This window comes from Cydia pomonella, chromosome 24 (genome assembly GCF_033807575.1).
Source record: "Cydia pomonella isolate Wapato2018A chromosome 24, ilCydPomo1, whole genome shotgun sequence".
NCBI lineage: Eukaryota > Metazoa > Arthropoda > Insecta > Lepidoptera > Tortricidae > Cydia > Cydia pomonella.
The window spans coordinates 11,956,418-11,981,917 of NC_084726.1; the positions used below are offsets into that span (position 1 = coordinate 11,956,418).

Genomic DNA, 25,500 nt, shown 5'->3' on the forward strand with positions numbered 1-25,500 from the left:
CACTGTGTGTGAGATGAAATGACAACAGAGACGAAACGTGCCATCATACGGGGCTTTGGAGGCTTAGGAAATAATTCACTTGCTTTGTGAGATTTATTTCCTTTATGTTCGTGTTTTATGGAATTTCACAAGAATAGCGCTTTAGGCGGTTCCAAAAACTTGCAATATTCGATACATCGTCAATGGCTGAGCAGAACAGTGGGCCTACCGCGAACCACGTTCGACGTTTTGCCTCTCTATCGCACTTGTAAATTCGTACGTAAATATGACAGGGAGGCAACACGTGGAACGTGGTTCGCGGTAGGTCTTTAGGGCCAGATAGTCTGGAAAAGCTCATAATTACTGACCGTATGCCAAGAAAGCGTAGGGATGGACGTATGGCATGCGTTGGGCGGACAGAATAAGGTCAGAGACAAAAGCCACATTGCGGGCTAGCATACACTGGGCCCAAGATAGCGGCTTGGAGAGCACTGGTGAAGAATGTCTGCTGTCGTCACGTTCCTCATGCATTAGGGTACGGCAAGAAAGAAGATATTCGTGCATTGACCTGCCTGTTGCTATCTTTATTGCTACTTGACAGTTTTTTTGTAAATAATGTCAATCAATCTTGATTTACCTGAGGATCAAATGTCTATATAGGACTCATGGCATTTAAGCAACACAAAGGTCAGAAATGCGAGTTGAAGTCTGACTCTCGCACTTGACGATTGAAACGCCTCTAACAAAATGATTTTGTAATGTGACGTCACATTACATTAGTCTGTCCTAAATGTATGGAAGATCAATAAAATTGCTATTGCAATTTATTTAAAAAAAAAAATTTTTAGACTTTTAAGAGCCTTGTATTCTTTTATAATCTCAATATGTCTTTTATATTCTACTTTTTGATAATGGATGGCTCATTTTCTATCAATTTAGCTACATTTTATTATAATATTCAACATGTGTCTAGTACCCAATTATATAGCTGTCAAGTTCGCACAGTGACATTGACATTCGGCATCATGGGCGAGACAGCAATATAATTATGTGCGTGCAATAGAGATAGCAACAGGCGTGTCAATATACGAAAGTCTATATTGAAAGCATCTCTGCTATAAGACGAAAGTGAAGGACCCGCGCAAAATCACCTTTTCATACAAACGTAGTCCTCATTTTTTAATGGGATGGTCTTTCGCTCGCATGACCTAAAGCTAGCTACAAAGATCTCCATATACGAGTACATGGCGGTGGTGTTGCCCAACATATTGTACTCCTCTGAAACGTGGACCGTATATCGTCGTCACATCCGCACACTAGACCGATTCCATCTTAAATGCCTCCGTAAGATCCTAAAGATCAGCTGGTCCGACCGAGTGCGGAACACCGAAGTCCTACGGAGAGCCGGCGTGGGTGGAATCGAAGTCTACCTCATGCGACGAAAGTTACGTTAGAGCGGCCACGTTTCAAGAATGGTGGAGGGTCGAGTGGCTAAGTGCGTCTTTTATTCCGAGTTGGAGGAAGGCAAGCGAAAGCAAGGCGGACAACTCCTCAGGTACAAGGACGTGCTTAAACGCCATATGAAGAACTGCGACATTGAGCCGCTACAGTGGGAAAAGCAGGCCGCCAACCGCCCTGGGTGGAGATCTTTGATTAAGAAACATACGGATATTTTTGAATCCCGTCGTCAAACAGATCTGGACGACAAGAGGGATGAGCTGAAAGCCCGACCACCAGCGGTGATCAGCTATAATTATATTGATGGTGTCCTCTCGTGCCCGTTGTGCGCACGGGTCTTTGCCAACAAGATCGGCTACGTCAGCCACACGAGAGCAACATGAACGCCAAAAAAGGAGTTGAAGCAGTCGCCGTGGCCGAAAACGGTCAGGAGCATATATATATAGTCCTCATCTTAATATTTTATTTCTCATAGCTTATTTTTGTAATTTGTGTAAGTACTTTATATACCATTTATCTAATTTCTAAAATTATGTTTATAATATATATGTAGATACCTATTATAATATTATAAACCTAACAGATATTTTTCTGATGTTTAAATAAAACACCCAAACCTTTTTACATTCCAAACTAAATGAAAACCTTTACAAAAAGCGTAATACCAACACAACCCAACGAAACCACAAAAAGCACTGGCCACTGATAAAATTCCCTCTAACGTTCGAAATTTAAAAGTAATAATCCTTGCATTATAACTGCTCACCGACTATTCGCCTATTACATCCAGTATACGTTGAACTATGAATACGCATACAAGATAAGATCTCGAGGCACGTTTAAAACTAGTTGACTATCATGAGGCGATAACTTGTCTAGGGTAAAGTAAGGGAATAGCAATAATAATCCTGGATCTCGTTTTTGTATCGTATCGACACTTTCTCAGTACCTTGGATGGTATTTTAAAATGAACTTTATTTTGCTTGTATAAAGGTTGAATTTTGATATTAAATCGTTAAAGTATGCGTGAGATGTAACTTCTCGTGTCATTTTGAATTTAACTTTATTTAGTTAACGTTATGGTGGAATTTTGTAAACGGGGTTAAGTTGTGTGAGTGAGATGTAATTTCTGGTCTTGTAATAATGATTGTCAAGTATATAATAGGTGTACAGTTGGACCCAAAATATTATTCGATGCACCGATTGATGTTAATATTTATATGTGGCATTTTATTCCTGGGTCTCATTTAGGTGGCTTTACAGACGATCTAACAAAAAAAAAAACGATTTCATCGAAACCTACATTGATTACCTAATATTTTTTTAAAATTTGTTAAGTAAGCCATAAAGGTTTTAGGAAATTATAAATCATTTTTTTTTTAATAAAAAATACAAGGTGAATATTGTGATATATGACGTGACACTTTTTCTTTTTTTCTCCGTGTAAATATAAATAAATATTAAACTTATATACAAAAACAACATCAAAATATACCTGCATAAATTCACACCTGTTCTCCCTCAGGATAGGGGATAACTTCCTACATACTTCATCTTTAAACCAATAAGACATAAGTGCAGCTGTTTAAGGAAAGGTACCTTCGTACTATAGGCGCTTACGTTTTGAAGTGTCACTTTTGTATTAACCTATCGTCAAAAATGACGTAAACGCCTGAACCATTAAAGTATTTTTATCTAAAAATAACATATGTTTTAGGCTCTTTTCTCTAAGTACGTTTGTGTGTATGTAATACAGGTGTATCGTTACACAAAAAGTTTTTTACCAAAGTTTAGTCGAGGGATATATATTTTGATTTATGTTATGCTTATGACCCAATTCTCGAGAATGGTGAATTAATAATGAGTTCGCTGTGGGTAATAATAAACTTGACTTAGCTATAGATAATACTTTAAGGCATTAAGTCCGCCTTTTGCACTGTAAGTTTCTTCTTGTGTGCAATTAAGTTTAAATCAATAATACATATATCTTTTATATCTACCTTATGTAAAGAGGATAATCAAAGGGCTTTCTTTTTAAATTTTTGGCATAATGTAGACTATAATGACTACTTTAAAAACTAGTAGTACTGAAATATGTAACATGACTACATTTTTTCAAAAAAAAACACCTCTTTTTTATTGAATATCGGTTAAAAATATAGCGGTTATACTTAGATAAAAAGAGAAATCGATTGATACTTCAATCATCAAAATAGGCTTATTAGTATTTATTAGTAGGGGAGACCGAGGTGAGTTGAAACAGAGGTAAATTAGAACGACATCAATTTTGCGGTTTTAATAAATATAGTTTTTTCTGTCTCGATACCAGTTAAAGATGTCTAAAACTTGACGTCGTTTCAACCAGCCTCTTTTAACTCACCTCTGAAAAGTACCTTTGAACAAAAACCAGTATTAGATTTATACTCTAGCTTGTTACCTATAATCATCCAAAAACAAAATCTCGACCCTTAGCAAAAGAAAACGGAGAAATATAAATTGCTTACATCATCTGTTAAAGCTCAAGACCCATAATCTCGTAGACAACACATTTTATAATAACGTGCCCACAATGTACAAAAAGAATGAAAACTCTGCAACCAATATTGTCTATTATATTTCAAATATTATCCCTGTTAGCTTCACAATACAGTTGCTTTTCCTATATATCCTCTTTCCAACTTTTTGTATCAACGGATAAAATGTAAACAACTGCAGAACAGACTTGCGAAAACGTCTACCAGTTGCGGAAAAATGGCCTAAGTACGAAAAGGAACCTTACTGCATTGCGATAAAGTAATTTTTCATATTTTAAAAATGTGGTGTGGAGCCTTTACCTAAACAATGACACAAATAGTCCAATAAGTCCGAAGAGTCGTGGGTTTCTATCGAAGTCCGATAGATTTAACGACAATACTAAGTTGGGTTGTATATTTTGTACAGCCTACTGGTTAATTTTTAACAAGTAGAAACGTCTGTCATCTGTCATGTTCTGTTGTTCTGTCATTTACAAAAGCCAAAATTTTCCTCGCGTTGTCCCGACATTTTGCCACGGCTCATGGGAGCCTGGGGTCCGCTTGACAACTAATCCCAAGATTTGGCGTAGACACTAGTTTTTACGAAAGCGACTGCCATCTGACCTTCCAACCCAGAGGGTAAACTAGGCCTTGCTAGGATTAGTCCGGTTTCCTCACGATGTTTTTCCTTCACCGAAAAGCGACTGGTAAATATCAAATGATATTTCGTACATACGTTCCGAAAATTCATTGGTACGAGCCGGGGTTTGAACCCGCGACCTCCGGATTGCAAGTCGCACGCTCTTACCGCTAGGCCACCAGCGCTTCTTCACTTGCAGCGCTTTTTTTTTCTTTATCAAAACACGATATCAAATGCCTTTAAACGATTCCCCATTATTACACCTTGTATAAAAATTGTTGGAACACAATTTACGATAGTAATATATTTACTATTTAGTTTCAACTGACTGTACTAAGCCAGGTGCATCATCCTAATTACCGGTTTCTAGTTACTATCTGCCGGTTATCGGTTTTTTTCTCGACCGGTTTTTGTCAAGAAAATGCGTTCAGTATACTCGCCGCAAACAGACGATCCAGGTCGTATCCCTATCTCTCTCACTCTTGACATGGCCACGTAAGCGTGAATGAGAAGTTATACAACCCTGGTTGCCAGTATGCGGCTAGTAATGACTGACCGAATTAGGACCTTATGTGGTTGCAATAAGGTTGTTTGAGTTAATTGTGGTTATATATTGTTAGTTAACAGGTATTTTTGACGCGCGTTTTTATTTGAGGTTGGTTCTATTAATTGGAAAGGATGTGATCGAATGAAATATAGCTTGGAAGCTTCATGAGAATGAGGAAGTTGTTTTTTTTTAAATTAAAGTTACTTGGCAAATAATAAAAATCGTTATTAGTAATAATTATAGCGTAACGGTGAATAGGTTAATTTTATGGGTGTTAATATTATTATATTTATATAGTTAATAGATTTCTGAATTTAAATAACTATTTGAATATGTCGGAAGCGAAAGAGGTATGCTAGAATTGTAAGTAAGTAAGTAAGTAAGTAATATTTTATTTGTGAAACACAGGTTATAAAACAGATGACAGTGAACTGATATAGTACTCTGTGATCTACCATATAGGTGTACAAATATTTAGTCTTATAGCTAACTTATTATCTAGATAGCTTAGAACCTATTATATATTTACATTATAGCACATTAATTTGACATTCGGATACATTGAAATTGTCACATAAAATAAATTAATAGAAGGGATACTTTTGGTCACGGGCAAAGTTTTTGTCAGATAAAAATTCATTGATGGTATAGTATGTTCCTTTGATGAGCTCTGTCTTTAATATGTTTTTAAACTTTTGGATCTCTAATACTTTAAGGCTTTCAGGTAGTGAATTGTATATTTTGGACGCCATGCCTAATATACTTTTCCTTAATAAAGCAGTTTTGCCACCTCTCGTTTGTATTGCATGTCTATATCTGGTATTTCTCACGTTCGGATTCGATCTTAGTGGAAACAGTTCCGGATTAGATTTAACAAAAACTGCCAGTTCGTAAATATATAGGTTTGCAAGTGTCAGTACTTTTAATTCTTTGAAATAAGTTTTGCATGAATCGTCTATTTCTAGGCCACATATGGCGCGAATGCATTTTTTTTGCGCTCTAAATACGAGTAGTTTGTTTGTTGAGTTACCCCAGAATATTATTGCATATCTTAAAATAGATTCGATGTATCCATGATACGCTAGTAAAACAGTATTGCGGTCTGAAGTTTGCGTCATTTTTCTGAGAGCTTCGTAATTTTATTGTTAATTTACGACCGGTCTGATTTAGTGGGTAGTGACCCTGCCTATGAAGCCGATGGTTCCGGGTTCGAATCCCGGTAAGGGCATTTATTTGTGTGGTGAACACAGATTCCTGAGTCATGGGTGTTTTCTATATATTTAAGTATGTATTTATCTATATACGCATGTATATAATCGCCTAGTACCCATAGTACAAGCTTTGTTTAGTTTGGGTCTAAGTCGATCTATGTTAGATTGTCGCCAAATATTTATTTTATTTTTATTTATAATTTTATTTGATGGAAGAGATCGCTTTTTGGCGATAAGACTGCCTGTTGTGACAATTGTGATGTAATTATTGGTATTTTTTTATTTCTTTGCAGTTTTACATGTAAAATGTATTGTTATTGGTGTTATAAAAAATATTTGTGCGGTTCAGGAGGAATTTCCTCCCGCGGACGCTCCGGCTGAGGAATGAGCTCGCTTCCAAGGTTTTCCCGAGGGTCTACAGTATGGGGTTCTTCACAAAAGGAGTGTACAGGTTTTTGAAGGGTCGGAAACGCCCATGTAACACCTCTGGAGTTGCAGGCGTCTATAGGCTGCGGTGACTGCTTACCATCAGGCGGGCCGTATGCTTGTTTGCCACCGCCGTGGTATTAAAAAAAACCTTAATTACATACTTGATGTCCTTATCAGATTTTCAAATCGTTTATTTATACGATTATGTTGTTGGTTTTAAATTGACTATTTCGATACTGCACTTTTTTGTTAAAATATTTTAGCCACTGTTTCCACTGAGACAAACAAAACAATTCAGGTGAAAACAAAGGAAAATACTTTTTCAAGCAAAAAATGTAAAAAAAACTGAAAACTCGCAAAACAAGTGCTTTCATGGACACTTTCACACTTACAGGACGTTATTCCAGTGCTACACAAGCCAAAAGTTCAACCAAACCAGTCCAAAAAAAAAACAGTGTTTTAGACCTCCTCCTCCTTGATCGTTCCCTCTCTGCTGAGTATCGTGACTCCTTATTTATTTATTGAATCCAGTTATCAAAACATTACAGCTTACGCCAGGGGTTCCCAATCTTTTTCAACATGCGGCGCAGTTACAAGTTTAGTATTTTACTACGGCGCCCTTGTAAATTTAAAATCACGGTCGAAAAAGAGTGACACGACGCTATATTATTTACCGATGCGAGCGCTCAAATAGGTACCCGCGAATATTTGTGGTTTCGGATAATGATAGAACTCACGGCGCCCCTCTTTACTTTCTACGGCGCACCAGGGCGCCGCGGCGCACACTTTGGGAACCCCTGGCTTACGCCAAAGCGTTACGTAGATTCATAACTTAAAAACTACTTATTTACTAATTAAAAACTGACTTACATCTACGAATATCTGTCTTGGATCCTTTCATGCATTCCCTTCCACTCAGATATCAGCCTTCCTATCCCTGTCGCAAACAGATCACACTCTGGGAGTGCCGTGATTAAGGAGTTAGCGAGCGCAGTTGCGCGCAGTACGGAGGAGTCAGATCATTATGATCATGTTGAGCAGTTGTCGCCATCGGTTACGTTCAGTCGCCTGGCTACAGTGCTGACGGTCATATTCAGCTGTTGGGATATCTGGTCTGACCATCGAATGGGACTGCGGCCTCGAGATCTTTTACCCTCTATCTTTGACCATAAGTTTTTCAAGGTTATCCGCGCCCCTGCGCGCAAGAACCTATACGTAGACCTACCTATATGTTCGTGATTTTTTTCCATCGACTTATCACGGCTGCCTTAGCAGTGTCTTACTGACATATTCGCTAAGGTCAGCGTAACTTACTTTCTATACATCTCGCTCACACTAATAATGGAACTGTTTTTAACACGCTTTTATTAGGTCGACCTGTACCCCTAGTGTAACTTTGATCGACATCATAACGTGACGAACGCGTTTGCGTTAAGTCTCATTTTGTATAGGATTTTGAGGTTCCAAAACGTCCCGCTTGGCGCGCTCTTCCTAAATCCAATACAAAATGAGACTAAACGCAAACGCGTACGTCAAGTTTCAAAATCGAATTTAGTTACACTAGGGGTACTGTATGTAAGTGTAACTATGTAATGGAATCTTAAGGTAACTAATTTAACCATCTTCTAAGGATCGTAGCGTCATGTAAATTGGCAGCTGTATGTAGTTCTGATGACAATACAATAATATGGTACTGTCGAACTGATCTGATGATGGAGCCGGAAGATATGAACTGGAACTTCATGATGGAACATCGTATCATAGCTGTGTTTGGATTTGTTAGAAAAGTCTTGTAATGAACTTTGACCACGATTAGGTTTAAAGGTCTGATGATGAAGCCGCAAGATAGGCTCTGGTATTCCATGATAGAATATCGTATCACAGTCGTGTTTACACTTGTGAGAATGGTCACGTAATGGACTTTGAACACGATCAGGTTTCAAGGTTATAACAAACCTATTATATGTTGACTTGAAGCGCGTTTTTCTAGTGCTTTTTAAACTATTAATTTATTTATAAGTATCTAGATTTACCATCAATCATGTGTCCCAGGTATTAAACTCTAGGTCATATTACACTGGTTAAAGAGGGGGGCTTAAGAACGCGCCAGACAGCCTAAGAGCCTCTTCCAGTCAACTCGGTTAGTCTCCATACAAGCTAATATGAGGGCTCTTGAGTGGGTGGCGGGTGAATGAACCCGCACAAGGCGACATGCTTAAGTCGTACTAAATAAGTGAACACTGTTTTTTTTTTTAACTTGAGGTTAGAATTTTGAGAAATTACCAGATTTCGCGTTTTACTTTATTATTGACGGACCCAATATAGACCACATTATTCCTAGTAAACTCTGTTATAGCAAAGAGAATTTGAAATAGATCTGGATTGTCAAAAAAAATTGTAGGCACAGTAAATTTAGTGCCCCCTTTCGACACATGATTAAAACTTTTAGAATGCCATTTGACTTTGTTCCTTATTCTTTCATCATATATGTAAATTTGTAAAATATCAAAAATTGGCAGCACAGAATAATTAATAAATAGTATTAAATATCATACCAAAGGTATAGCAGCATCGTTTCGAGCGATGACGCCATAATCTTTAGGTTGTGCCCAGTAAGATGGCGCCACTTTTTGATATTTAACAAATTTAACACATATCAGTGAAAGAATAAGAATACTTAATAATAATCATGTGTCGAAAGATGACAGTAAACTGTGGCTACAAAGTTTTCTTTGAGAATACACCTCTATTTCAAATTATCTTTGGTTATAGTTATAGTACGCCAGGAAACTGAGATTTAATGAGCTACATTATGGCTACGGGCGTAATAGTTTTTTTATTTATTTCATTATACCCATGGGCATATATTATTGGGCATACTTAATGTATTTTTTAAAGTAAGTAGGTATAAATGAGGTTTAGTTTTAATATACTGACGTTTATAATTTTTTTTTTGTGTATGTTAATAAATAATAGCCGTTTAAAATATTTTTACATAATTTTCAATCGTGGCTGAATGGGTCTGTGCCTTCGATGCCTAACCTGTCAAAACATGACAATATGGCGAACTAATGTTTGAACTGTTACCGTATTTAAGAATCGTTTCGGTTAAAATTTAGTTTTTTCTTCGCAACCGTGATGAAAAACATTGTCCGGAGGTAAGAATATTGCAAACTCGGGTCTGCGGCTGTCGGGAATAATCACCCTCATTTACTATATCTCACTTACCCTCCTCATTGCACAATGTACTATTATTAATATTACATTATTTTTCTAAATTTATCTAGAAACCAAACGGTCATCCAAACATATCAAAAAGGCAATACAAAAGATGATGGTTCATAAATTATAAATTATGTTAACTGTAATAAATATAGTTATAGCTAATGCAAATTTTTGTATCAGAGAGAAAAATCAGATTTGTAGATTATTCTCACTAAACAATCTATCTCACGTACTTTTATCTTCTGCAAACCTTTTTAGGGTTCCGTAGTCAATTAGGAACCCTTATAGTTTCGCCATGTCCGTCTGTCTGTCTGTCTGTCCGAGGCTTTGCTCCGTGGTCGTTAGTGCTAGAAAGCTGAAATTTGGCATGGATATATAAATCAATAAAGCCGACAAAGTCGTACAATAAAATCTAAAATTTTTTTTTAGGGTACCTCCCGTACACGTAAATTGGGGGTGATTTTTTTTTTGCTTCAACTCTACAGTGTGGGGTATCGTTGGAAAGGTCTTTCAAAACTAATATGGGTTTTCAACAAACATTTTTTGATAAAGTGAATATATTCAGAGATAATCGCTCCAAAAGAAAAAAAAATGTGTCCCCCCCCCTCTAACTTTTGAACCATAGGTCCAAAAAATCGTGGAAGTAGAGCTTAAGAAATACATTAAATGAAAACTATAGCGGACATGATCAGTTTAGCTGTTTTTGAGTTATCGCAAACAGTTTCCCCTTCATAGTAAAAAGACTTACTTTAATTAGGTACTGATTATGCAAATTTGCCTATTTGTTTAACTCGGGTAAAAGGTACCGTTTCGTCCCTTGGTTAACAATTTACTATACTTTAAGCTCCAGTTTAGCTTATTGTGGCGCAAGAGTAACTACGGAACCCTACACTGAGCGTGGCCCGACATGCTCTTGGCCGGTTTTATTTCCATTAAAATTACACAGCCTAAGATTTATTTGTAATAAACGTATTATTTGAATCTGCAAAGGTTCTAGAAGGTTCGGTCCTAAGGGAATAATCTGTCCCGTGTTAACTGCCGGTGTTACAAACAAGATAATAGCGGGAAAATAATTTATCTGAAGACAGATAATGCACAATTTCTTTCGCCTTTTCGGCAATGATATATAACCATACTCTGTATCTTTAGGTATTTAAATAAAAGTAAACAAAATCTACCCTCAAATGACTCCTAACAGAGCGGCTTACGTGGGCGATGACTCGCGAATGCGACGCGGCGGCCCAACGGCATTCTGACATTCGGCATTCGGCTTCGCGTTCGCAAGTTATTCGCTCAGGTAAGACACTGCCTTACGCCAGTTGAGGGTAGATGAAAACATTACATGATCAAATAATGTAGGTTAAAGTCAGGTCGTTCAGTGACAGATCCAGGTGGTTTTGTATTTGGTTGGTTAACCAATAAATATTATAACTACCCGAAAATGTTCAAATTGCTTGTTTAGTCTTATTTAAATAGGTACCTAAAGATACAGATTATATAGATAGGTTATACTCATACATGAGGAGCACCTTCCATATTAATTTCTATACCTACGAAGAAATCTGTTATTTTTGATTAATTTTTGCGTTCTTATCATTTTCATACCAAAACCAAGTGGTTACGGTGACAGCTGACTTTCGCTTCATCTATTGAATCTCATATATCTATGATTTACGTCTGATTGGCGTCTATTTCATGCCATACGGCCCGATTTGAAGAATGAGATACGATAACGATAAGTTCTGGTTTAGATAAGTTCTCATTCTGCCGAGACCCTCAAAAGGAGGAAATACAGGGGTCTCGACGCCAATTATAACTTTGCTCCTTTCGGTGTCGAGACCCTCGGTCCGTGGGGCCCGGGAGCTCAGAGCATTTTTAATGATTTGGCCAAACGGCTGGTTGACGTTACAGGGGACAAAAGAGCTGGCAGCTTCCTCGCTCAACGAATAAGCGTTGCGATTCAGCGAGGAAATGCTGCCAGTATCTTTGGCACTATGCCCCAGGGGCCCTCTTTAGATATAGATTTTTAGTTTTTAATTAGTTTAAGTTTCTATTGTACTTTTATTCACATTTTATTATCGTTATTACTAAATTGTGTTATTTAAATAAATCAGAATAGTTTGTATGTCGTATAATTGACAGAAGTAGCTCGATTCGGGCAACCAATGTCACTTTGACGTTAGAAATATCGCAGATAGATCTTATTGGGACTACAGCTGAATGAAATAAACGTCAATTTTGGCATGTCGTTTAGTTATCGATCTTTTAAAGATCCTTACAAGATCTTAAACGTGTCTTAATCATTCTACGAATGGGCCGATAGAAAGCAAAACTGAGTGTAAAAAGGTTTGGCAAAAAAACGTGCATAAGAAAATACCGAGAAGTTCGTGGGAGCTTCGCAATTTTGGAAATTATCTTTGGCACATCTAGTTGCAAGAAACTTTATTTCGCGTATCATAAAATCGATCCTGTTTTTAAAATATTCTTAATGCTACGTATGACTAATGCACTTAATTTAAGTGCGGTGGCATTAAATTCTTATCTTAATCTTCGATTCTTTTAATAAACTAAATGCAGTTTATTTTATTTTTACAATCGTATTAAATTAGTTCTCTTCAAATTATTTCGTTTCATTAGCAAATTTTAACTGTCGGCATTTTCAAAGAAGGTAAAAGATTCTTAAAGCTTTAAGTACGTTTACAATCAGTTTTATCATCTTTGTAAATTGTTCAAAAAAATTGACAAGAAAATATACTTATAAGATACTTATAAGAAGCTATGAAAGGTAGTAAACTAAATTTAAAAATAAATACAGGGTGATTCATGAGACGTGAGCAGGACTAAGCCTACACAATCAGTATGTTAATGAATCATTCACCATCATATTTAAGTAAAACAATCACGCTTTTTATCTGTTATTTAACTTTTTGTTAAGGACAAATTTGATTATCTACAATCATGGACACCCTACAACACTTAATTAACAAAGATAAAACCTCTTTAACCGTTATGACAGCACTTTGATTATGAAGAAAATAAAATGTCACACTTGAGTGAGATACGATTTTATAAAAGTAACTACACTCCGATGACATTCAATTTGTCACTTATTATGGATAAAACAAATTACCATAAATATCGTAAATAAAATAAAACTCTTTTTTTTTTAACAGTAAAAATTAAATTAACGTTAATCTCACAAATACTGGTACGAAACAGTTGCTGATAATTTACTGAATATGCTTGATCCTGCTCACGTCTCCTGAATCATCCTGTATACTAAGATATGCTAGCAAGCAAAGTACAGCAGAACTTCATTTTTTTTTATACTATGAATTCAAGACTATTAATAAGACAAACACTGTTATTGATGTATTAATAACAGTGTTTGTCTTATTAATAAAGATAAAGCAAAGTACTACTTCAGTAGGCTGTTAACTTTTCGACCCACGCATTGCTGTCCTTCAATTTCCTCCAGCATTTCTAGACTTTATGTATGTAAACACTTTATTGTACATAAGAGAAGTAACAAACACTGTTACACAATAGTATATTACGATACAAGTGCGAAAACTAGGAAGTTCAAAACGAGTGGCGATAAATAAATCGCCTCGAGTTGCGAAATACCTATTCGCACATGTATCGTACAACTTTTTACATTACATATGGTCCTTTAAATGTTCGACACAGTAACGTAATATGCTAATTTTCGCACTAGTGCGGTAAAGTAGCACCATATGTACTGCAAGTACTGTTATTTATGTGTCAATACGATAAACAACGCATGGGTCCACTTGAATAATATCTGGGGGCACAGTAGTGCCCTCGCCAAGACTATCAAAGCGAAGCGCAAGGGCACTAACTACCTACCTTTTCTCGAAGCGCTGCGTCGTTTTTTGAACCCTCATAACTCATAACTTAAGATTGGGTTGTACTAAATGAACAAAATTCTCGGAATATAAAGTCAAAGAGCTACAGAATACATAACTAGTATGTATCCAGCAATTAATAAAAACTTAAAAAACAACAATTCAAGAACAATAAAATTATACGATATTACAGATCGTATACCTAGTCTCCACGGTTAATACATTGAGTTTGGAGATGTGTAAGGTCCCCACGTTTTTCATTTCATTTTATTTCGGGCACACAGAAAGACGTCAACTGACGCGTGCAGCTACAACCCAATATCAACTTTCATGCGTTCCGACAATGTTCACGATGACAAGATTTCTGCAGTCTATTAAAGTAGATGTCATACGCATAACGTCCCTAACAAAATTGACCTTTTTGTGGGATACCCGTTTGACTTATATTTCAACCATATTTTCTTTGTTTCCAGCGTTGGCGTGTGTAGCCGGCTTTCAGCAACAGTACTTTAGGATAGTACCCCGAAGTCTGCGAGTCCAAGAGGGTTCAGAAGCAGTTCTAGAATGTGCTGTCGCTAACCTGGCCGGGCAGGTGCAGTGGGCTAAGGATGGATTTGCACTTGGTAAGTTATCTTTCTCAAACACGAAAGGCAAGGTTGATTTCGCTGGTTAAATATTAGGTGGCAAAATGTAAATTATCAGTCGAAAATTAAAAGTCCAGATTCGATTTACGTGACAATGATGTTACACACAGTCTATGAGGTCGTTTTTGTTGTTGAATTGCCCATATAAAAACTAAGCTTAGGCCCTATCCGGCCAACATTCCGTACCCAAAGGGTAAAACAGGACCCTAAAAATGAACTTTATTGGCAACAATTGTTGCAGGTCGGTTACTAAGAATCCGTTGTCCGTCTGTCTGTCTGTCCGTCTGTCACCAGGCTGTATCTCATGAACCGTGATAGCTAGACAGTTGAAATTTTCACAGATATTGCATTTATGTTGCCGCTATAACAACAAATACTAATAAGTACGAAACCCTCAGTGGGCGAGTCTGAATCGCACTTGTCCGGTTTTTATCTAACTTTGCGACATGTTTAGCTTAAAGCGTTTTTATATAGGAAACGAAGTGGTGTACGCTTCGGCCCGGACCTGGGCCGTTTAATCGAGAGTCGTCCTTAAGTAATATTGTAGACAGAGTTTATATTTTCAAAATTGAACAACTCTGATCTACTTTCGGAAGTTAATTAGCTTTAATACGAGTATAAGACTATTAATATCTATTTAATCAAGCGAGTAATTTTAATACCTTTTAAAACAAAAATAATATTTGCAATTCAAACACAGAAAATTCAATAGTTTAATTAATGTATTGATAGTGCTGCAATTAAAATGATATCATAAATTATATTCGAATTGACAATCACCAGGAATTGTGTACTCGTTTCAATTATCATAATTCGATATGAAACCTCACATATTAAATACCATTAAAAATTCATGAGTTTTAAAATAGTAATTATTTTGGATACATCTATAAAATGGTTAATACCTATTAACACAATTGACAAAAAGGTAATTGCTTTTTTAATAAAAATAAGTTGTTCATTTATGTATATGTTAACTTAATAATATACATGACAGACATGTCCAGCCCAGTCCCACTTGATCTTAGCGGTCTTAACGCCTACATCTACAATTCTAGTTCTAGAGCATAGTTCCGTGTTTCTGATTCGATCAGTTCAACTAACACCTATGTATTATACGCTCCACCGCCGTTTGCTTTACAATAAAAAAAAAAATCAAAAACGCTAGTTTTCCATAACTTACGTCTCGTGCAATGGACCGAGCTGTGATTTGAAGCAGTGAACGTTGCATTGTGTGTGACTGTCAACGTCGCGTGATTCGGAATGTATTCTCTCTCGTTTGACTTTACGATTCTCCTTGTTTTTAAAACACGACGAAGAGGATGTAATGTTTTTTGGTTTGCTGTACATGTTTCGCAATATTTTTGACTGTTCTTTGTTACATTTTTTCTCAGATTTTTTTAGCATTTTTTTAGTATTGGACTAAAACGGAAAAGCGGTCTGAAGGTTTTAGTTCGTCGCACAGGAAGATAAAGATGATGATTATATTGTGCTACTCTCTCTCTCACACACACCTTATCAAAATGTCTTATCTATATTGTTAAGAGGCTGTCAATACCTAAAGCGCGCACACTGTCTATTTGTATCGGAGTAAATGAGATAGCACTGTCGCATGTTACTGGGCCTGGGCAAGGGAATAATAAGAAAAATATTTAAATAAAAAAAATGGATTATTAGTGTAATATTTTACTCAACAGCGGTTTAGATATAAATGTTTTGAAATTGTGATTTTAATTGCAGACCCATAAGTCAAAACAATAAAGACATAGAACCGTTTAATTGTGATTTTAAGACCAATCTTTGCAATTATTTTCTATCGAGCCGATTTCGTTCAATCATGTATCGAGTACAACCACGGTCTTTGAAATATAATTAATATGAACATATATTTTTCTTACTTGACTAAAACAAATAGTCTTTCTTAAAAAACTGTTTAAGTAACATCAATTTCAAGGACATTGAGTGTTGACAGCCTCTTAACAAGTTTGTATAAAACTTAGACCATTTTGGATTTTAATGCATTAACCCTTTCTAATGAATAAAAAAGAGTTTGAAACCATCTCCGGGTTAGACAATAACTTTACACGATATTTTCATAATTGGACTAACATGTTAAAATCAAACTTCACCTCATAGCAAACTTTTCATTATTAAGTAATTTGAATATACATTATATGAAACATTACAAAAATTAATTTAAAATAATCTTATTTAAACTCACACACCACTTAACATATCACATTTAGAAGAAAAACGATGTTGACGTCTTAAGCGGTCAAAAGGTTAAACATTAATGGCGTTATTCATAAACTCGTTACTGGCCTGAATTAGCTATGAATCGTTTGTCTTTATCTGTCATTTTAACTTACGTATTTGTAAGAAAAGGATAAAACACAATGTAACTAAATCAGGCCCGTAAAGTTATATGAATAAGGGGGTAAATATATTGTGAATATTCCACGCTAAAAAGGATTGCGCTAAATAAAGTTAATGGTAACATTAATTGGATAGTCGGTTTGTAATACTCACATCTGTGGTGATATCTCGCCACATGTGATGAAGTTTGTAGTTAATATCTGACCTGATAATATATGATTTTTAATACACAAACATAAAAGACTTACTGGCGAATCAAAGTTTCGGTCGTCGTATTATTTAATGTAGAATGTTTGAGGCTCAGATTTTCTCTTTTTTCATCTATAAATTACCGCGTATCTATAAATCGCTACAATTCCTTAATTTCACAGTTAAAATAATTTGCTTCGAAAGATTTAGACTTTTCGTAAAGTAAATATTTCGGGAATTTCAAGTTGAATAAAAGTTTGTAACAAGGTTTAAACGCTATCTCTTTTAACTTGCGCCCTAGTATAGCAGTCAACCATCTCAGTCATCTCTAACTGTCAATAGCTTCGCTGATCCGCATGTTGTCGCGTCGCAATTCCGATTATCAGTTATGCCTGTCTTGGTGTAAACTTACTTGTCTTGTAAACGCTACCTCTTTTAACTTGCGCCCTAATAAATCACTCAACATGCCGTCATCTCTAACTGTCAATAGCTTCGCTGATCCGCATGATGTCGCGTCGCGTTTGCGATTATCAGTTACACTTAGTGTAAACTTCACTTGTCCTGTAAATGCTACCTCTTTTAACTTGCGCCCTAATAAAGCACTCAAACTGCCGTCATCTCCAGCTGTCAATGGCTCCGCTGATCCGTACGTTGTCGCGTCGCACCAATTGCGATTGTCAGTTACGGTTGTCTTGGTGTAAACCTCACTTCCTATAAACGCTACCTCTTTTAACTTGCGCCCTAATAAAGCAGTCAACCAGCCGTCATCTCTAGCTGTCAATGGCTTCGTTGATCCGTGACTTGTCGCGCCAATTGCGATTGTCAGTCGTGTTTGATGCCTGTCTTACTGTTCGGCTTCGTGAAGTTTAGGTTTTGAACTTTAGACTTGTGGAACTTTTTGGACGGTCTCCGTATTCTACTCGGAAGCCTGCCTAAGAAGCTGGACGTCCCGGGTTTAGATCCCGGTAAGGGCATTTGTTTGTGTGTTTATCACGAATGTTTGTTCCTGAGTGATGGTTCTTACCTATGTATTTAGGTAAATATCTATACTTATATACGTAGTATCAAGAAGGGAATAGTGGCTTAATAGATATAAGCCGGATACAGTGGCTCACTCATCCTAATTTCAACACGAGAGAGGCGATATTTGGGCGACTGTTGGTGCTGAGCCACTGTTTCCGCCTTGACCCTACCCATAATACAATATTAGCATATTGTGTACAGTCAGCTTCAATAGTAGTGTAACAACGTACCAAAAGTATCTGCAACTCGAATACTTTTCAGAATATAAATACATTATATCTAGTTCGTATTCAAAAGTATGTGCAATAGTTTAATTGTTCCATATATAGAGACTGTTCCAGATGGCAACAAGAAGTTTTTAGAGACTTGACTGTTTGGGAAACTAACCACAAATTGAATAAAGAAGTACTGTTCAATACAATTTTAAATATACAAAATGTGTTATAGTTTTATTGTTCCATATATAGAGACTGTTCCAGATGGTAACAAAAAGTTTTTTAGAGACTTTACTTTTTGGGAAACTAAGCATAAATTGAATAAAGAAGTACTGTTCAATACAGCTTGGAATATACAAAATGTGTTACAGTTTTATTGTTCCATATATAGAGACTGTTCCAGATGGCAACAAGAAGTTTTTAGAGACTTTACTTTTTGGAAAAAGCCACAAATTGAATAAAGAAATACTGTTCAATACAGTTTTAAAGATACAAAATGTACAATAGTTTTATTGTTCCAGATGGGAACAAGAAGTCTTTAGAGACTTGACTTTTTGGCAAATAAACCACAAATTGAATAAAGAAATACTGTTTAAAGATACAAAATATACGGCTTTGAGTAATGTGGTTTATGTGGCGATGGAAGCAAGTATGGGAGCGGAAGGCTCCGGCATATGTGTCGTGAGGATGCTAAGCTGTGATTGGCTAATTGTACATATCACGCGATATTTAAGTTATGATTGCGTGGGGCCGGATTAATGCAAATATGTACTCTGTGCAGTTGAAATCAGGTTGAAATTGAAATAAACATAAAATGCAGCGCTGAACGCAGTGAAGCGGCGTCAACAGCGACATAATTATCTCTTTTTGTTAAGCTCTTAGAGACTTACTAGAATAATTTTAACGCGTTAGCCTTTAATTCTGTAGCTAAGGTTGTCCTCAAATAATTTTATAAGTATGTATTCTACTATTCACGTTTTTTTTAACATAACTATTCTCTTCCCCAGGGTTCTCCTCCGTCATCCCCGGCTATCCCCGCTACACGATGATCGGCGATCGCCGCCACGGCGTTTACAACCTTAGGATAGTGAACTCGACGCTAGAAGACGAGGCAGAATACCAGTGCCAAGTGGGACCCGCGCAGATGCATAAGGTCATAAGGGCCAACGCCTCGCTCACTGTTATAGGTAAGTCTCCATCTTTTTAGGGTTCCGTAGCCAAATGGCAAAAAACGGAACTCTTATAGATTCGTCATGTCCGTCTGTCTGTCCGATTATGTCACAGCTACTTTTTTCCGAAACTATAAGAGCTATAATGTTCAAACTTGGTAAGTAGATGTATTCTATGAACCGAATTAAGATTTTAACACAAAAATAGAAAAAAAAAACAATTAATTTTGGGGGTTCCCCATACTTAGAACTGAAACTCAAAAAATCTTTTTTCATCAAACCCATACGTGTGGGGTATCTATGGATAGGACTTTAAAAATGATACTTAGGTTCCTAATATCATTTTTTTCTAAACTGAATAGTTTGCGCGAGAGACACTTCCAAAGTGAAAAAATGTGTCCCCCCCCCCCCCTGTAACTTCTAAAATATCAGAATGAAAAATCTAAAAAAAATATATGATATACATTGCCATGCAAACTTCCACCGAAAATTGGTTTGAACGAGATCTAGTAAGTAGTTTTTTTTAATACGTCATAAATGGTACGGAACCCTTCATGGGCGAGTCCGACTCGCACTTGGCCGCTTTTTTTAAATCCGTTTTCTGAACCTACTGCACTTTAATACGGCCGGTTAATGATGTTATGACTTCAACCAACCTAAATATGTTAAAATTGGTCACTCTCGTAGTGAGTGTTGTGTGCAACCCATTATTTCACAATAGTGCCGTAAACGAGGGTAGTTTCTCGCCCCTGCTGCTACCGGCGCCCGCGCCTAGTCATTGGGCTGCGCCGGTCCATCAACGCAAGCTGCTGACGACACTTCTCGGTACGGAGTGAAACATGTCGAGCGTTTTCGACTTAAAATACTTGAGTGACCCGTATTAAAATATTTAATATGTCTAACGGAAGTTTTGTTATGAAAATCGATCTATCTAACATGTGAAAATATATAATATTATGGAGGAAGGCGAAAAATGTAATATGCGATTATGAAAAACGCGTGTGTGAAAATTCGCTACTATGAAATATTGCTTTTGTGAAAATCGTCTAAAAAATTGTGTCTATCATAGGTATGATCTAAGGTAATTATAACTTTTTAATTAAGTACGTCTATATATATAATACTCTCGATAACTCAGTATTTAAATATTCGTACAAAGTTACCCGATTTTTATTGCTCTCGAGTGTATTTGTTAGCCTTTAAAACAATGCAAGTGATACCTTTTTCAAACTTAAAAGTGTACATTAAAACTAAAATGTACAAAGGACATTTTCGCCATAACTATGTGTTATTAGAAAATTTACGAGCTTCCCGTGTGTTTGGGGAGATATAATAATATTTTTGCGAACGTCGTAAAATATACGGAAGATACGACGTAAAGAGAACAGCCTATTTGGTTTATGGTAACTGCTGCGTTTACTGAAACCTTTTCGAAGGTGTGATCATAACGTCATATCTCCATCGGTTTTGGAGTAACTTAGCTTTTTTTTATTTTGATCAGCGATTTGCAACTGTGTGCTCTAGGCATAAAGGCATAATGTCATATCTTTGTCCGTTTAAGAGTGACATAAGTCTCTTTGGTTTAGAACAGTGATTGGCAACTTTACTTTAGGCAGAGGTTTACGTTTAAGCTTAATTTTTCCTGACGCTTTTATTGTGTGTGTTTATTGCTTTGTTTAACGCAACTGTAGACAACGCTTTTATTGTGTGTGTTTATTGCTTTGTTTAACGCAACTGTAGACAACGCTTTTATTGTGTGTGTTTATTGCTTTGTTTAACGCAACTGTAACAAGGTTTTAGTGCAGATTAATTAAGTTTGGACGTTTTAGCGACTTAGAACTTATTTTTATTTGTTTTTATACTTGTGTTTAATAACAAGCAACACTAACAGTAACAATGCGTTTAATTCCCGAAACAGACGAAACGACCGAACTCCCATACAAAATTTTTACTTTACGCCTTTTTATACGGACAAATTAGTTTGCCAGACTATAATAACGTAAAGCCACCCTGCTATAGTCCAGTACTAAAACTGTGGTCTACAAGTTCAACGCTTAATCATGTATAAATACAAGTGTTCTTTTTGATATTATCTGAGTTATTCCTTGCATTTATAAAAATAGTTTACTTACTATAAGAACTTAGACATTCAAAAAATAGTTGCACGTGAACGAAGATATTCGAGTTCGGCGGCGTCAGCATGGTCGCCACTTTATCGTCTGTCACCAAATCTGTCACGTTTTAATAAGTGCGAAAGTGAAACATGGCGCGATAGGTGATAAAGAGAAGGCCATGCTAAGGCAGCAGTTTGGATCATAGGAGCTTTTGGAGTATGGTTAGTTGGTTTTACGGTCGTTTTAAATTAAATAAGTGGGCTGTTCCCACCACCATTGTTAGCACAGTATAATTAAAGGACAGTGCAGAACAAACATGCCTTGAGTTATGTGGATACCGCTGTAATAGTTTCGTGATATACTGAGCGTTCTAAATTTGTGTAAACCTTGAGGAAAATTTTGGTCAAGGATAATAAATTATGATTTATACCTTTGATGACCGGTTTGGCCTGGTGGATAGTGACCCTGCCTACGAAGCTGATGGTCCCGGGTTCAAATCCTGGTAAGGGCATGTATTTGTGTGATGAGCATGGATATTTGTTCCTGAGTCATGGGTGTTTTCTATGTATTTAAGTATTTATAAATATTTATATATCGTTGTCTAAGTACCCTCAACACAAGCCTTGGTTTCATACTGATTATTACTGACGCGCGGCAGATACGACTGTCGCGAGCGTCAGCCGCGCGCGACTGTCGCATCGGCCGCTAGCCACGAAAGTCTAGCTTTATTGAGCTTACTGTAGGACTTAGTCAATTTGTGTAATAATGTCCTATAAATATTAATTTATTTATTGAGTTCTTGCTCTCTTTAATTAACTTTTAAATGTTAAACAATAACCGGTTTTGGTACCTGTATATAACGGAACCCTTACAGTTTCTTCATGTCCGTTCGTCCGTTTGTCTGTAGCTGTATTTTGTGTTCGTCTTTTACAATTAAAATTATCCTAATAAAATTAATAAGTGATGATAATCCGAAGAAATATTTTTCTTTTAAAAATTGCTGCTAGAGACTTAGCGAAGATATTCATAATATTAATATTAGTTCTGTCATATTTGCTTACGCATTTTTCAAATCAAAATATATATGTGGTATAATTTGGCCAAGGAATCTCATTTCAAACATAAACAGAGAGACATACTGTCTTTGTTTTACGCTAGTACTAGCACCCAAAAGAAAGGGAAGAGTATAGTTTCCTTCATTCTTATTTACTTGCACATTTGGTTTGCCAAAAAATTTCAAATAATCCCTACCTCAAACTGTCGATCAAATGCCAATGTCCAATATGTAAAGCGAGCCATTATATAGTCCCTGTTAGAGCTAATTTGTTCACAGGATCCAGGGCAATCGCCGTCTGACCTAAATTGCTAAAACATTGCCTAGGCACTAACGCAATCAAGCTGAAAGTGCTAAGACTAACTTGTAACTTAATTGGGATGGCATTTTTAGGGTTCCGTACCCAAAGGGTAAAACGGGACCCTATTACTAAGACTTCGCTCTCCGTCCGTCAGTCCGTCAGTCCGTCCGTCCGTCCGTCCGTCCGTCTGTCCGTCCGTCCGTCCGTCTGTCACCAGGCTGTATCTCATGAACCGTGATAGCTAGACAGTTGAAATTTTCACAGATGATGTATTTCTGTTGCCGCTGTAACAACAAATACTAAAAAGTACGGAACCCTCGGTGGGCGAGTCCGACTCGACTCAAAAGCACTTAAAACTAAATACTAGTAAAAGCTAATACAGATAAAACACGAGCGCGTAGGTGTTTTCAAATTTTAATCTAAAAGTTATATTTGTTCCAGCTTATGCTCAGATAATTTATATCATAAATTAAACTACAGAAACTCGTGTCTAGATATTCCACTGTTTAGACAAAGTTTTATATTACCTAACCGTTTTATTAGGTATAAATTGAGAACGGGTCTAGATCCGGGGGCGTTTTCTAATTGTAATAACAGGGTGTGTTGCCAACATGCTAATCGTTTACGCTCCGTAGCGAACAAAGCGCGACCTTTATTTATTTAATCTTTATTGCACAAAAGAAAACCTTATAGTACAAAAGGCGGACTTAATGCCATGAGGCATTCTCTACCAGTCAACCTTTAGGCAAAGCAGAGAGATTGTGGGCGGTGCTACTTTAACAACAACAACCAAATATAATACAATAACATACCATACATACATAATACATACATACATAAATATACATACTTATATTTCTTATAATATATACATAAATAACGATAAAACATATAGATTGTACCAAGGATGCTGGCGGCATTTCCTCGTCGTATCGCAATGCTGATACGTTGTGCGAGGAAGTCGCCAGCTCGGTCACCAGTTACGTCAGCCAGACGCTTCGCGATTTCTGCTGATAAATAAAATTATTTGTAAGAAAATCGGATCTATAAATCCTATAGTCTTTTAAAATGAAAACAACTTTAGCCTTACCATGAGTTTCTATGCATTGCATCTCGCTCGTACTGGCGTATTAGTGGGAGCGAGATGTATAGAAAGCAAGTTACACAGACGTTAGCGAATATATCAGTGTCAAACTCGTGGTAAGGCTACTTATTATGTTTTTTAGAGTTCCGTACCCAAAGAGTCAAACGGGACCCTATTACTAAGACTTTCCTGTCCGTCCGTCCGTCCGTCTGTCACCAGGCTGTATCTCATGAACCGTGATAGCTAGACGGTTGAAATGTTCACAGATAATGTATTTCTGTTGCCGCTATAACAACAAATACTAAAAACAGAATAAAACAAATATGTAAGGGGGGCTCCCATACAACAAACATAATTTTTTTGCTGTTTTTATAAATAACGGTACGGAACCCTTCGTGCGCGATTCCGACTCGCACTTGGCCGGTTTTTTATACTAAAAGCATACGGCTCGCCAGATGAAAAGCTCTCCGTAGCCTATAGGCGCCTGCAACTTCAGAGGAGTTACATGCGCGTTGCCGCCCCTAACACTCCGCACACAGGAACAGCAGGCAACACAACACTATGAGTAGGGTCTTAGTGTTATTTAGCTGCGGTTTTCTGTAAGGTGGAGGTACTTCCCCAGTTGGGCTCTGCTCTAGATCTGGAATGACATCCGCTGTGCTGTGTCCTACCACACAACACGAGATGACATTCACAATGCCCATACCTCGCTTTTGGACGTAGTTTAACACATTCACTGCCGGGAACCCACCTGGTGGGCGCTCGTGAACTTTGTTCAGATGCCGGACAACCCGCTGGGCGGGTTGTTTTGTACGCAGCTATAGACCACCGGTTTCTGGGGTAGTGCGCCGTTTTTTGTCTAGCAGTGAATGTGTTAAGGACATACCCGGGTCGAATTACACGAATTTCGCAAAACACGTTTCTAGTAGGTACCTGAATAAACGATGACATCTGATATATTACGGTAAGTCATACAGTTAAAAATACTCCTACTTACATTTCCTTACGGCATTCCCTTGCTTCATAAGTCATAAGTGACATAAACTGGTTAAAATAATTCCAACCTTACGTAATTCAGAATAAGGTTAAAAGTCATAAACCGTTTGAGTACGTCACGATCAAAGCTTGTCACGTAACCGACTTGAATTCAGTTCTTTGAATCTGGACTGTTTCGGTGAAGATATTAAGTAGATTTTTCTTTGGTAATGTTAGTAAGGTTATTCGGAGGTCAGACGAGGTCCAAGATATATAGAAGGCACAATTGCTTATTGGATCCGGCCTATATTTGAATAAAAGGCTATCGACTATAAAATAGTCTAGCTATTATTGCGAGTGAGGGGAAAAGTCGATAAAATTTATCGATAAGGAGAATGAGATTTTTTATTGCGGTTCAGTTTAAGGTAATGGGTCTATGAATTTATTTTATGTCCAAGTTTGAGGGTTATGGCGGTAATGGATTA

At 36.9% G+C, this 25,500-nt stretch overlaps 1 protein-coding gene across 3 annotated transcripts in view; it reads left to right on the plus strand.

Moving 5' to 3' along the window:
• The window catches only part of LOC133531143 (nephrin), a 430,180-nt gene that overhangs the window by 54,396 nt on the left and 350,284 nt on the right, over positions 1 to 25,500 (plus strand). For all 3 annotated transcript variants that reach the window (XM_061869270.1, XM_061869268.1, XM_061869269.1), the window contains exons 3-4: positions 14,345 to 14,494; positions 19,326 to 19,505. In XM_061869270.1, coding sequence (XP_061725254.1) covers positions 14,345 to 14,494; positions 19,326 to 19,505 — 330 coding nt within the window. The remainder of the gene's footprint in view (positions 1 to 14,344; positions 14,495 to 19,325; positions 19,506 to 25,500) is intronic.